The sequence below is a fragment of the Gopherus flavomarginatus genome, chromosome 1 (assembly GCF_025201925.1).
Source record: "Gopherus flavomarginatus isolate rGopFla2 chromosome 1, rGopFla2.mat.asm, whole genome shotgun sequence".
NCBI lineage: Eukaryota > Metazoa > Chordata > Testudines > Testudinidae > Gopherus > Gopherus flavomarginatus.
The window spans coordinates 143,906,367-143,919,072 of NC_066617.1; the positions used below are offsets into that span (position 1 = coordinate 143,906,367).

Sequence of the window (12,706 nt, forward strand, 5' to 3'; positions counted from 1 at the left end):
CATTCTGTAGTGTGGGACTCTTCTCTGTCCTCATTGGCCACCCCCAAACCCATAGGTACCGACTTCTAATGGCACTGTGGGTGCTCGACCCTCTACTGCCCCCAGCTCCACCATGACTCCATCCATGCCTCGCCCCCATTCCAACCCTTTCCCCAAAGACTCTGCCCCAATTCCACCCCTTCCCTGCCTCTATTCGACTCCTTCTCCAAATCCCCACCTCAGCCCCGCCTCCTCCCCTGAGCATGCCACGTTCCTGCTCCTGTTCCCCCCCGCCCCGAGCTTGCTACAGCTGTTTGGTGGCGGCAAGCGCTAGGAGGTAGGCAGAGGAGGTGGGAGGCGGCGCGCTCAGTGGAGTAGGAGGGGGTGAGGTGGGGTGAGGCAGAGAACTTGGCTGCCAGTGTGTGCAGAGCACCCACTAATTTTTCCCCGTGGGTGCTTCAACCCTGGAACACCCACGGAGTTGGCGCCTATGCCCCCACTATGAGAGGATGTGGAGGAAAAGGAAGAGACTCCCAATCAGTCTCCTCAATTTCTGTGAGGGGTTCTTCTACATACCTCTTTAGGAATCCACCTTCATGCAGGGAGGACCTTGTGGATCAGTATGCTATCTCCACTTCCTTATGACATATTGGGACCCACAGGCTGTCTACTGACAGCAATTCAACAGACCATCAGTACTGTCCCTTAGGGAGACCAGGGTTTCACACTCTCCCTCTACCCATCCATGGCAGGAGGAGATGTTTCAAAAGCAGGAGGCAAGGGCAGATGAGGAAGTCATCCCTGGGACTCCCATTTCGTTGTCATTGCTAGTTGAGGCAGATATCCCTCCACCACCTTCCATGGCCGATGGCTTCAGACAGTTTCAGGACCCCATGAGAAGGGTAACTGACACTCTGCGGATTCCTCTGAAGGAAGTTAAAGATCTTTATCACAAGCTGCTAGACATTTTGCAGTCAGCAACACCCTCCAGAGTGGTGCTACCTAATAATGAGACACTCTTGGATCTGGCTAAGATAGTATGGCAGATGCCAGCCACTATTCCACCAACATGTAAAAGGGCAGATAAGAAGTACTATGTGACCCTTAAATATACTGACTTCTTATTTTCCCATCCCCTATCTAATTCCATAGTGGTAGCTGTGAATGAACAGGGTAGGCAGCACTTTTGGAGAATTATCCCCTATGACAAGGACCAAAAGCAACTGGATCTCTTTGAATGAAAGTCTTACTCATCTGCAGTCCTGCAGTTCTGGATTGCAAATTATCAGGCAATCATGGCCAAATGCAACTTTACTAATTACAACAAGCTCACAGCCTTTATTGAACAGCTATCACATGACTCCAGGAAGCATTTCCAGTCCATAATTGTGGAGGGTAAGTTAAGTAGGTGACTTGTTGGATAAGGGACAAAAATCAATTCCCTTCCTCTAGTGAAGGAATGAGTTGTCAAAGTCACCACCTTAGACATGGCAGAAACCTGTCTGAAACCTGTCTCTCTTTCTGGGGGGTTCTGCTGGTCTATGGTATCCTGAGAACTGAGCCAGGTGTAACCTCTGGGCAATCTGTGATCTACTAAAATGCTTCTTGCTTGTAGATGTGTAAATATTCAAGGAGCATAAGGTAGTGTTTAAACAGGGTAGGATAAACAAAATTTAAACAAAATCCTTCATTCTGCCAGAAATTCTGCCTTAGTCATATCTGCCATGTCTAAGGTGGTGACTTTGACAACTCATTCCTTCACTAGAGGAAGGGAATTGATTTTTGTCCCTTATCCAACAAGTCACCTCCAGAGCATAAGGTAACCCTGAAGTCCTTCATTCTGCCAGAAATACTGGCAGAATCCTGCATTGGTGTTGGAGGGAATTCCCTTCGCAGCTGCGTCCTCATCAGTGACCCTCATCTCTGATGCCTCAGACTTGAGATGGGGAGCCCACCTGGGCAATCTCAGCATGCAGATGGTTGGCAGTATTTCTGGTAACTCAAAGGGGAAGGAACTGGTTCTATTGCTCCTAGCTGAAGGAGAGCCCACCTCTTGCATCAGTAGAAACTTATGAGACAGAGAACGGGGGTTGAAGGGAGGGAGTGACAGGAAATGGATGCTGTAGCCTGATGTTATGCCCTCCCAGACACATTGGTCTATGATGATCCATTCCCACACTTGGTGGAAATGGACAAGAAGGTATCCAAAGGGAGGGAGGTAAGCTAACGGGTGCAGCTGTAAATCCAGAGGAACAGGAGGATTCAAACCCTCATCAAACCCATCAGAACTACTGTTTAGATGACGCCTGATTGAACATGAAGGGCAGTTGAGCAGACCTCTTCTACTGAAACCTGTCTCTCTTTTTGGGGGGTTCTGCTGGTCTATGGTATCCTGAGAACTGAGCCAGGTGTAACCTCTGGGCAATCTGTGATCTGCTAAAATGTTTCTTGCTCGTAGATGTGTAAATATTCAAGGAGCATAAGGTAGCCCTGGAGTCCTTCAACATATGCAGGGAGTCATTCATGGTCTCCAGGAAAAGCTTTTGACCATCAAATGGGAGTCCCTCTACTGTATTCTGAACCTCTCTTGGAAACCCCGAACGTTGGAGCCATGATACCCTGCACATAACTACCAATGTGAAGATGGATCTGGCAGTCATATCTGCCATGTCTAAGGTGGTAAATCACCTGGTGGCAGAATCCTGCACTGGTGTTGGAGGGAGTTCCCTTTGCGGCTGCCTCCTCATCAGTGACCCTCATCTCCGATGCCTCAGACTTGGGATGGGGAGCCCACCTGGGCAATTTCAGCATGCAGATGGTTGGTCAAGTCACAATCGCTCCCTACACATCAACGTTGGGGGGCTCAGAGTGGTTTGCTTGGCCTGACAAACCTTCCTACCTCACATAAGTAGCAGGGTGGTCCAAGCCCTGATGGACAATACAGCAGCTATGTTCTATATCAACAAGCAAGGTGGAGCACATTATCTCCTCTTTGCCGAGAAGCCCTCAGGCTCTGGGACTTCTGTGTGCAACATGACTTCCATCCCATAGCTGTGCACCTCCCCAGGGCCAGGAATGCTTTGGCAGATCACCTCAGCAGGACCTTTCCATCTCACCACGAGTGGTCCCTCTATCCAGAAGTGGTCAGCATCATCTTCCAGAGGTGGGGGACTCCCCGTGTGGAGCTGTTTGCAACTAGGGAAAACAGGAAATGCCAAGTTTTCTGCTCGATTCGGGGGATTGACAGAGGGTCCCTGTTGGATGATTTTCTGCTCCCATGGTCAGGGGGTCTGTTGTACGTCTTCCCTCCAGTGCCATTAATTCACAGAGTCCTCATGAAGACCAAGCAGGACAGGGCGAAGCGGATCCTCATAGCGCTGGTTTGGCTGTGCCAGCACTGGTTCAGCACATTGCCGGACCTCTCGGTGGCTGCTGCATTACAGATACCGCTCCGGCCGGACCTGCTGTCCCAGAGCCACAGCAGTCATCTGCACCCGAACCTGGTGGCACTACACCTCATGGCCTGGCTGCTGCATGGTTAAATGTGTAAGAGCAGAAGTGCTTGGCAGTGTCCAACAGGTCCTGTTGGGCTGCAGAAAGCCCTCCACCAGAGTGATCTACCTGGCCAAAAGGAAGAGGTTCGCCTGTTGGACCTCGGATAAAGGGCCTCACTGCAGTTAATCCTGGACTACCTTCTGCATTTCAAGCTCAAAGGCCTGTCCCTTTCATCTGTTAAGGTTCCCTTGGCCGCTATCTCACCCTTCCATCTGCCGTTTGAGGGTAGGTTGGTTTTCTCCCAAGATATGACTACCAGGGTCCTCAAAGGCCTCTACTCACACGTCAGGGACCCCGTCCCTCCATGGTACATGAATCTTGTGCTGTCATGGCTTGCAGGACCCCCCTTCGAGCCTCTGGCTTCTTGCTCTCTCCTCCTCCTTTCTTGGAAGATCACGTTCTTGGTTGCAATAACATCTGTCCACAGGCTCTCTGAGATTAGGGCACTTACCTCAGAACTGCCCTGTATCTATATTGAAAGGATCAAGCCATTCTGCAAGTTGACGCAATTGTTCGTGGCAGTGGCCGACAGGATGAAAGGTCGTCCTGTGTCTGCTCAAAGAATTTCTTCTTGGATCACTGCCTACATTTGCTGCTGCTACAATCAGGCAAAGGTGCCTCCTCCGGTGATCGTAACCGCCCATTCAACCAGGTTGCAAACCTCTTCGGCAGCTTCCCTAACCCAAGTGCCTATCCAGGACACCTGTAGGGTGACCACCTGGTCGTATGTCCAGACGTTCATGTCTCATTAGGCACTTAACCCAGCAGGCCTGGGATGATGCTGGCTTCAGTAGAACAGAGCTGCAAGCTGCAGGACTGTGAGCTGTAAGCCCATCTCCAAGGATAGTGCTTGTGAGTCACCTAGAATGGAATTGACATGAGCAAGCACTTGAAGAAGAAAAAACAGTAACCTACCTTTTCGTAACTGTGGTTCTCCGAGATGTGTTCATCATGTCCATTCCATTACCTGCCTTCCTGCCCCTCTGTCAGAGTTGCTGACAAGAAGGAACTGAGAGGGCATAAGGTTGGCAGTACCTAATATACCAGCGCATGAGCACGGCACTCAAGGGGGAATCACAGCCGGCCCTATGGATACCACTAAGGCAAAAAATCTCCGACGATTGTGCACATGAGGGCACACACACCTAGAATAGAATCGACATGAGCAACACATCTTGAAGAACAACAGGTACAAAAAGCTAGGTAACCATTTTTTTGTTTGTTTTTTATGCCTATTTTTTTCAGGTCTTATATTTCTGCAACCCTCTAGATCATATGTCTTCAAATTTTGCTCATTAACCCTACCCTGCACCCTCCTGAGGCTCAATAAACTTCAAGAAATCTGACTAAGCATGTTGATTTTAGAGGACTTAGAAAGAGCCCCCTTTAAACAGAAGTAATGATGCAACCTTGGCACTTCTGATGTGCATATTCCACTGTGCAAGCTTTCTGCAAGCACTCAGGCAAATAAACTCACTTGCTCTGACATCCCTGGCAAGCAAACACCAAACAGCCCTAGCCACGACAAAACCAAATTGGTGGTTTAAATTTGAGTGAATACCTGTGGACTTTTTCCTGCAGTATATGACCAATTCTACTGTCCAGGGATCAGACTCATCCCTAAAATCCAGCTATCTCTGGGGCATAGATCAAGAGAGTCACTCTACCCGAATGATGATAAGCAACACAGGGAAGGAAGTGAAGAACAGCTCCCCAATGAAACTGTAGGGGGAATCTTTGAACTCTTAGGCCAGGTCCAGACTAGAGCTTTAAATCGATTTTAAGAGCTCTAAATCGATTTAAAGCTGTAACCGTCCACACTACAGAGTGCATAAAATCGATTTTAAGGGTCCCTAAAATCGATTTTGGAACTCCATCAAAACGAGAGGAGTAACCCCAAAATCGATTTTTTAAAATCGATTTTATGATAGTGTGGACGGCCATCGACGTTAATGGCCTCCGGGACGTATCCCACAGTGCTCTAGTGGCCGCTCTGGACAGGTAAAGGTACTCTTCTGCTGGCCAGGTAAACAGGAAAAGCCCCGGGAAGTTTGAAATTCCATTTCCTGCTTGCACAGCGTGGAGCTCTCAGCAGCAGAGAGAAGAATGCAGTCTCCTGAAAATAGGAAAAGAGCTCCAGCATGGAGCACACAGGAGTTACTCGATCTGATAGCTGTATGGGGAGAAGAGTCAGTGCTTTCAGAACTGCGCTCCAGCAGACGAAATGAGAAAACCTTTGAAAAAATTTCTAATGCCATGCGGGAGAGGGGACATACCAGGGACTCGTTACAGTGCCGAGTGAAAGTGAAAGAGCTCAGACAGGCGTATCAGAAGACCAAAGCAGCAAAGGGCAGGTCAGGCTCTGCCCCCAAAACATGCCGGTTCTACGACGAGCTTAACGCAATATTGGGGAACAGCGCAACGACGAACCCCCCCTTGTCTGTTGATTCAGAGGTGGGCGTCGTGATTCCTGCAACTACGGAAGATTTATTTGATGGCGATGATCAGTATGATGAGGACCAAGAGGAGGAGGCTCCAGCAGAGAGCACAGAGCATTTTATCCCCCCAAACAGCAGGATCTTTTCCTCACCCTTACTGAGGTTCCCTGCCAGCCATCTCAAGGCAGTACTCCAGAAAATGAAGCTGAGGGACCGTCCTCTGGTGAGTGTAATTTTTTTTACTAAAAGCTTCGGTTTAATGTAAGCCTTTTTTACTGGGTGCTTCAAATCACTACCTGTACTTAGAGTCACTGACCAAGTAGATTAAAAACCTTTCCTAAAACAGTGACCCATGAGGTGGTTTTTAGAAAAGTCTCCATTGTAACAGGGCGGATTCATCCTGCTTGTTGGGGGAACGCGAGAGCAAACCGGGGAAAGGAGACCAGCTTCGCCGCGGTTTGCTCTCGCGTTCCCCGAACCACCCAGCAAACCGCAGGGAAGGAGACCTGCTTGTTGGGGGAACGCAAGAGCAAACCGGGGAAGGAGAGTAGCTTCGCCACGGTTTGCTCTCGCGTTCCCCGAACCACCCAGCAAACCGCAGGGAAGGAGACCTGCTTGTTGGGGGAACGCGAGAGCAAACCAGGGAAGGAGACTAGCTTGATTACCAGTACAATCTACTACAGGGATTACTAGCCATTATTAACTTACCATTTTCTCCGGACACGGTCTGTGTGCTCCCCTGACCTGCGTCTGAGCAGAACTCTCTGTCCTCTGCCACAAGCAATAAGTATTAAAGGAATCCTAAGGCGACCTTGTGGTAAAGTAACATGTTCAAGGTTCGGTAACAGGCACAGGTCAGTGAGGAGAAAGACTGTATGCATTGTTGTGTGAAATGTGTCTCTTATGATTCTTTTATCACTCTTTCCAATCCCCACCCCCCCACACACAGCTGCACATTTCTCCAGCCTCCCTCTCGCTTCTCCTCTACGTGGGGGGGGTATCATAAGAAGACTGAGGAAAAGGAGGACGCGTGAGGACATGTTCACCGAAATTATGGCAGTAACCCGTACAGAGAGAGCTCAGCAGGGGGACTGGAAACAATTGGTCGCAAAGTACAGGGAGGCTGCCAGTCAACGCGAAGACAGGAGGGACCAACGCGAAGACAGGAGGGACGCCAAAAATGATGTCAGGTGGCAGGAAGATCAGCGCTGGCGAGCAGCAACTCTGGATCTTCTTCGTGATCAGACTGACATCCTCCGCGATATGCTGCAAGAGCTCCGTGGTTCAGAATGCCCCTACAGCCCGTGTATAACCTCCCTCAGTACTCACCCTGTCCCACACCTTCCAGAACCAGGCGTGTAAGAACGCGTGGGGGAAGGCTCTCTGCACCAGCCCCCTCCACCGCTGCGGACACTCCAAGCAGAAGGCTTTCATTAAATTGAAAAGCCCTTTGTGTCCTGTTTTTTCCCTCCTCTAATGATCCAAACTTCTCCCATGGCACCTTTGCCTATTTTTACTCTCAGGTCATGCTATTAAGGCAGTGTGACTGTAGTTTGGTAATGAAGTAAAGCAAGCAGCTTTGGAAAGCTGCACGGAAGCTAGTTATCAGCATCAGGATTTGACAATTGGGGATATGGGTAATAAAGGGAAAACAAAGAAAGCAGCCATACCGTAACCTGGTCCGTGAGAATTCTTGCTCTGTCTTCTCTGATGCACTTTCTTCTTTCAAACCTCCCTCCCCCTTCCTCCAAACCTCCCTCGCTCCGTCCCCCATGGAACGCTGAGTTATGAAATTTCATGCACAGTATTGTAACAACAAGCATGATGCTTGATTGATGAAAGGGTCTGATTTTAAATAAAGAACACAATTCTTGTAACAAATAGTAGTAACTTTATTTTCAATAAAAAAGCAGTTAAGGAAGGTTGCAGGTACTGTGCCTAGCAGCAGACGGAAGCAGCTAATGGTGGAGGTAGGTAATAATTGGGAAATACAGAATTATATGTTTTCCAATGGACAGCTCTCGCAAGTAACCTAAGCAAGCAATTGGGGAATGCTGCAGGCAAAGTATCTTGCAGCAGCAACACCGCATAGACGGGGAGGGCAGCAATAAATTGAAAGGAAAATCAGCATTCAAACTGTACCCTGGCCCATGAGGAAGCTACTTTTCAGTGCTTCTCTGATGCACACAGCATCCTGGTGAGATCTTCTAATTGCCCTGGTGTCTGGCTGTGCATAATCAGCGGCCAGGTGGTTTACCTCAGTCTCCCACCCTGCTATAAAGGCCTCCCCCTTGCTCTCACAGAGATTGTGGAGCACACAGCAAGCAGCAATGACAAAGGGGATATTGGTTTGGCTAAGATCTGAGCGAGTAAGAAGCGTTCGCCATCTCGCCTTAAGCCTGCCAAATGCACATTCTACCACCATTCTGCACTTGCTCAGCCTGTAATTAAACAACTCCTGAGCACTGTCAAGGCTGCCTGTGTATGGCTTCATTAGCCAGGGCATCAAGGGGTAGGCTGGGTCCCCAAGGATAACTATAGGCATTTGGACATCTCCAACTGTTATTCTCTGATCAGGGAAGTAGGTCCCTTGCTGCAGCCGTTTAAACAGTGTAGTGCTCCTGAAGACACGTGCGTCGTGAACCCTTCCTGGCCATCCCACGTGGATGTTGGTGAAACGTCCCTTGTGATCCACCAGGGCTTGCAGAACCATCGAAAAGTACCCCTTGCGGTTTATGTACTGGGCACCCTGGTGTTCCGGTGCCAAAATAGGGATATGGGTTCCATCTATGGCCCCCCCACAGTTAGGGAATCCCATTGCAGCAAAGCCATCCACAATGGCCTGCACGTTTCCCAGAGTCACAACCTTTCGAAGCAGCAGCTTAATGATTGCTTTGGATACTTCCAGCACAGCAGCCCCCACAGTAGATTTGCCCACTCCAAATTGATTACCGACTGACCGGTAGCTGTCTGGCGTTGCAAGCTTCCATATGGCTATTGCCACTCGCTTTTCCACTGTGAGGGCTGGTCTCATCCTGGTATTATGCCGCTTCAGGACAGGAGAAAGCGAGTCACAAAGTTCAAAGAAAGTGCTCTTACGCATGCGAAAGTTCCGCAGCCACTGCGAATCGTCCCACACCTGCAGGACTATGCGGTCCCACCAGTCAGTGCTTGTTTGCCGTGCCCAAAAGCAGCGCGGAACGGGTAGAACCTCACCCATAACCGTCAGGAGCTCCAACGTGCAGGGGCCCGGGGTGTCAGAAAACTCGTTCTCCAGTTCGTCATCGCTGTCGTCCCTGCATTCAAGCATTCTCTCTTGCATTTCTGCATCATGGGTCAGCAGTGATAGAACGAGAATGCGTGAATTATTTACAGTATTCGCGATCAAGGACAAGAGCAGACCTGGATCCATGCTTGCTGCAAAATGGCGTTTCCCTCACTGCAGCCAGTAAAAACAGCGCGAACTGACTGTGTGCCTTTTACAGGAAGGGGGGGGGAGCTGTACCCAGAACCACCCAGGACAGGGACTTTGATCCCATCATGCACTGGGCTAGTAACCCATAATTCCAAAGGGCAGGGACCCGTGCAGGAACTGTGGGATAGGTACCCAGAGTGCAACGCTCAAGCAAAAGATGGACGCCAGGGAAAATGGACGCTCAACATCGATGTAAGTACCTCTAGTGTGGATGCACAAAATCGATTTTATAAAACCTGCTTTATAAAATCGATTTTAAGTACATCGATTTTAGGCTGTAGTCTGGATGTGGGCTTATGCTGTGCAGGAGGTGAAAAATTGGTTTCCAGGTGTTTGAAATGCACCCACTTCTATAGTACCTGAGTGCTTTTTGCCTCTACCATAACTTACTGGACCATGCTCTGATTTATCTGCACAGGAACCAGCAAGTAGACGGAGACATGGTCATGCTGCCTTAGCCAATATATTTCAGAGTCCCCTGGTACACAAACGAGTTCTGTGCAACTGGGTCTACAGGAGCAGATGGTACAATAGGACCGGTAACCGTCATTGCCAATTTCCAAAGCAGCAGACGGTACAATAAGACTGGTAACTGTCTCTGCTATCTTGCAAAGGCAAGTGAATGCAGCTGTGTAGCACTGCAGTACCGCGTCTGTCAGCAGCATCCAGTAGACATACGGTGACAGTGAAAAAAGGCTAAACAGGCTCCATGGTTGCTGTGCTATGGCGTCTGCCAGGGCAATTCAGGGAAAAGGGCACAAAATGATTGTCTGCTGTTGCTTTCACGGAGGAAGGATTGACTGACAACATTTACCCAGAATCACCCATGACACTGTTTTTGCCCCATCATGCATTGGGATCTCAACCCAGAATTCCAATGGGCGGGGGAGACTGTGGGAACTATGGGAAAGCTATGGGATAGCTACCCACAGTGCAACGTTCCGGAAGTCGACACTAGCCTCGGTGCATGGACACACACCGCCAAATTAAAGTGCTTAGTGTGGCCGTGTGCACTCAACTTTATACAATCTGTTTCCAAATACCAGTTTCTGTAAAATCAGAATAATCCTGTAGTGTAGACATACCCTTAGGCAAGATAGCAAATAGGAGAGACATAGGGCCATGGAAGTGTGTGGCTATACTAGCCAGGAAGGGAGTATCCTGACCCCACCCAGTGGGCAGATGTTGGGAAAGCCTTGGGTGGTTGGTTGGAATTTATTTACTTTGGTTTTGGATTTCTTGTTTTAAATTAAAGCCAGCCCTGAGAAAGGACTTTGGATTAGATAGTTGTTGGGAACTTTATTCTACCTTTCAGGTCGGTGTTTGCCTGCTGGTTTACAGATGCCCACAATGAAATTCTGACTGAAGCCTTCAGACAGTACTCAAGATGTCTTGCCCCAACTTCTCAATAACTTTCTCCAAAAGAAGAAGTTAGTGATAGGAAGATGAGATAGTTGAAATCCGGATGTGATTTCTTGAGCAAATGGCTAATGACTTCTAGCTTGAGGGAAGCTGACTGCCAGAGATAACAATCTAAAGCAATACCATCAGTCTAGCTCTTCTCTGGCTTATCTCCACTGGGTACTCCACAGTGGCACTTCAGGGCAGTACTGAGGGGAAGGATTATTCTCACAGGAAGCATTTACCAACCTCCCTTCTGTCCCATCTGTGTTAGGCCATCCTTGGATTAACTCTCAGATTTCTTTGGGTAACTCAAGGGAAAACAGTTTCCCTCTGGCATTTCCTGGAGAGATCTAGGAGGATCAGAACATCTCGGGCTGTGTGAGCTCTTGTCTGATAGTAGTAAAACTGGTTAAACTAGGATGATGCTCCAGCTGCCATCTCTGAAAACCAAACCAACCTGTTAGTCAGTTGACTCCTCTAGTTTGACCAGCTCCCTCATCACAGACGTTAAGTCTCCCTCCAGGTACTGATAACCTTATTATGCAATCCAGCCCAGGGAGAGGTAAGAGATGTAGCATTGCATCACCCAAGCAAGGAAATCGTTGGGGTGTGAAAACAAGCTACCTATAACTGTCACCTCAGCCCTCAAAGTTAATGGCACAGCTTTGATTTGTGTACCTTTAGTCTGGTTGTATCTTTGTCAAGTGAGTTTTTGCCTAATTGTGAACCCACTTATTGATGAAAAGGTATAGCCAACTAATTCACTATAGTTGCAGTTCATTGTTAAGAATGTTCAAGAGACCAAATAACCAAGCTCAGCCAAATGTAATGTCTAAGGATAAAGCAACACAGTACAGGAAAGAAGGAATTAGTACATCAACAATCCTTTCCAGGCAATGAATTTTTGCAGCGTATTTAGTTCACCTTACACAGAAGGTGTGTTTCTCAAATGGTCCGTTAAATTAGCCATCTTTTATCTTATGGCAGTTTACAAGTAACAGAGCAATTTTCATGTCACTTAAAGTTTAACTAGCCAGCCTGTGCCAGTTTTGTCTTTGGTGCCTCCCTGTACTTTCCCATCTTTTGTTTTGAATATTAAATTTGAAATGTTAAAGGACATGAAGATACTCCTTAATACAAAGTATTTATACACCATACGTTATTTCCATACCACCTTGTACCTTTGTTTCATAACACTCATCCATCTAGCCTTTGACACCTTCTGTATTTTTCTAAGGGCTTGTCTACACTTGCTTGTTCCCATGCCTAAGCTAAGCTGCTGACCTATACTTGTCCCTGGGCGTTGTAGGGGTATATGCCTTAGCATAAATGTGCAAGAATAAGCATAGTGCAATTTAGTATGTTTAGCCAGCGTGCGCACGCACACACACACATTATATTAGTATCATCTGCATAATACCTATTCATATGGTTTGTGTGTGCGTGTAAATAACCTATATGCATTGGCTAACATGCTTGAAACTTGTGGGTTTAAAACATTTTCTTTAATTGTTATTTTATTGTGCTCATGTTCTGCTTAGGAGCAACTGTGAGAAAAGAAGCAGAGAGGGAAACTGTCTGGATAGTCAAGACTGAAGTATGAAGCAGAGTGAGAGAGGGAGAAATTCTACTGGAAAAAGAAGGGTGAAAAATGGAGCAGGGTAAGATAAATTCTAAAGGCAGAATAATGGCAAAGGCATCCACTTGCACCAGTGTAGCTTTTGTGAGGCCTGGGGGGTTCTATACCCCTAATGTAGAGCAGAGACTTCCATTTAGGAAGAAAATATTTTATAAGTGAACCTCCCTTTGGAGGAGGTGAGGAGTTAAAGCAAAAATAGTTCAAGAACTTAGTCCA

The 12,706-nt window shown here is 47.9% G+C and overlaps 1 protein-coding gene across 1 annotated transcript; it reads left to right on the forward strand.

Annotated features, from left to right (window-relative positions):
- Positions 1 to 5,608: 5,608 nt before the first annotated feature.
- LOC127046981 (zinc finger and SCAN domain-containing protein 29-like) lies at positions 5,609 to 7,246 on the forward strand. The gene is made up of 2 exons (XM_050944758.1): positions 5,609 to 6,195; positions 6,922 to 7,246. The coding sequence occupies exons 1-2, from the start codon at positions 5,641 to 5,643 to the stop codon at positions 6,976 to 6,978; spliced, it is 612 nt and encodes a 203-aa protein (XP_050800715.1). The 5' UTR covers positions 5,609 to 5,640; the 3' UTR covers positions 6,979 to 7,246.
- The last annotated feature ends 5,460 nt before the right edge of the window (positions 7,247 to 12,706 follow it).

Excerpts from the sequence above, each read along its gene's own strand:
- LOC127046981 (XM_050944758.1), top strand. The coding sequence starts at position 5,641 with ATGCAGTCTCCTGAAAATAGGAAAAGAGCTCCAGCATGGAGCACACAG. Across the intron at positions 6,196-6,921 it reads AGCTGAGGGACCGTCCTCTG|CTGCACATTTCTCCAGCCTC; the intron begins GTGAGTGTAATT and ends CCCCACACACAG.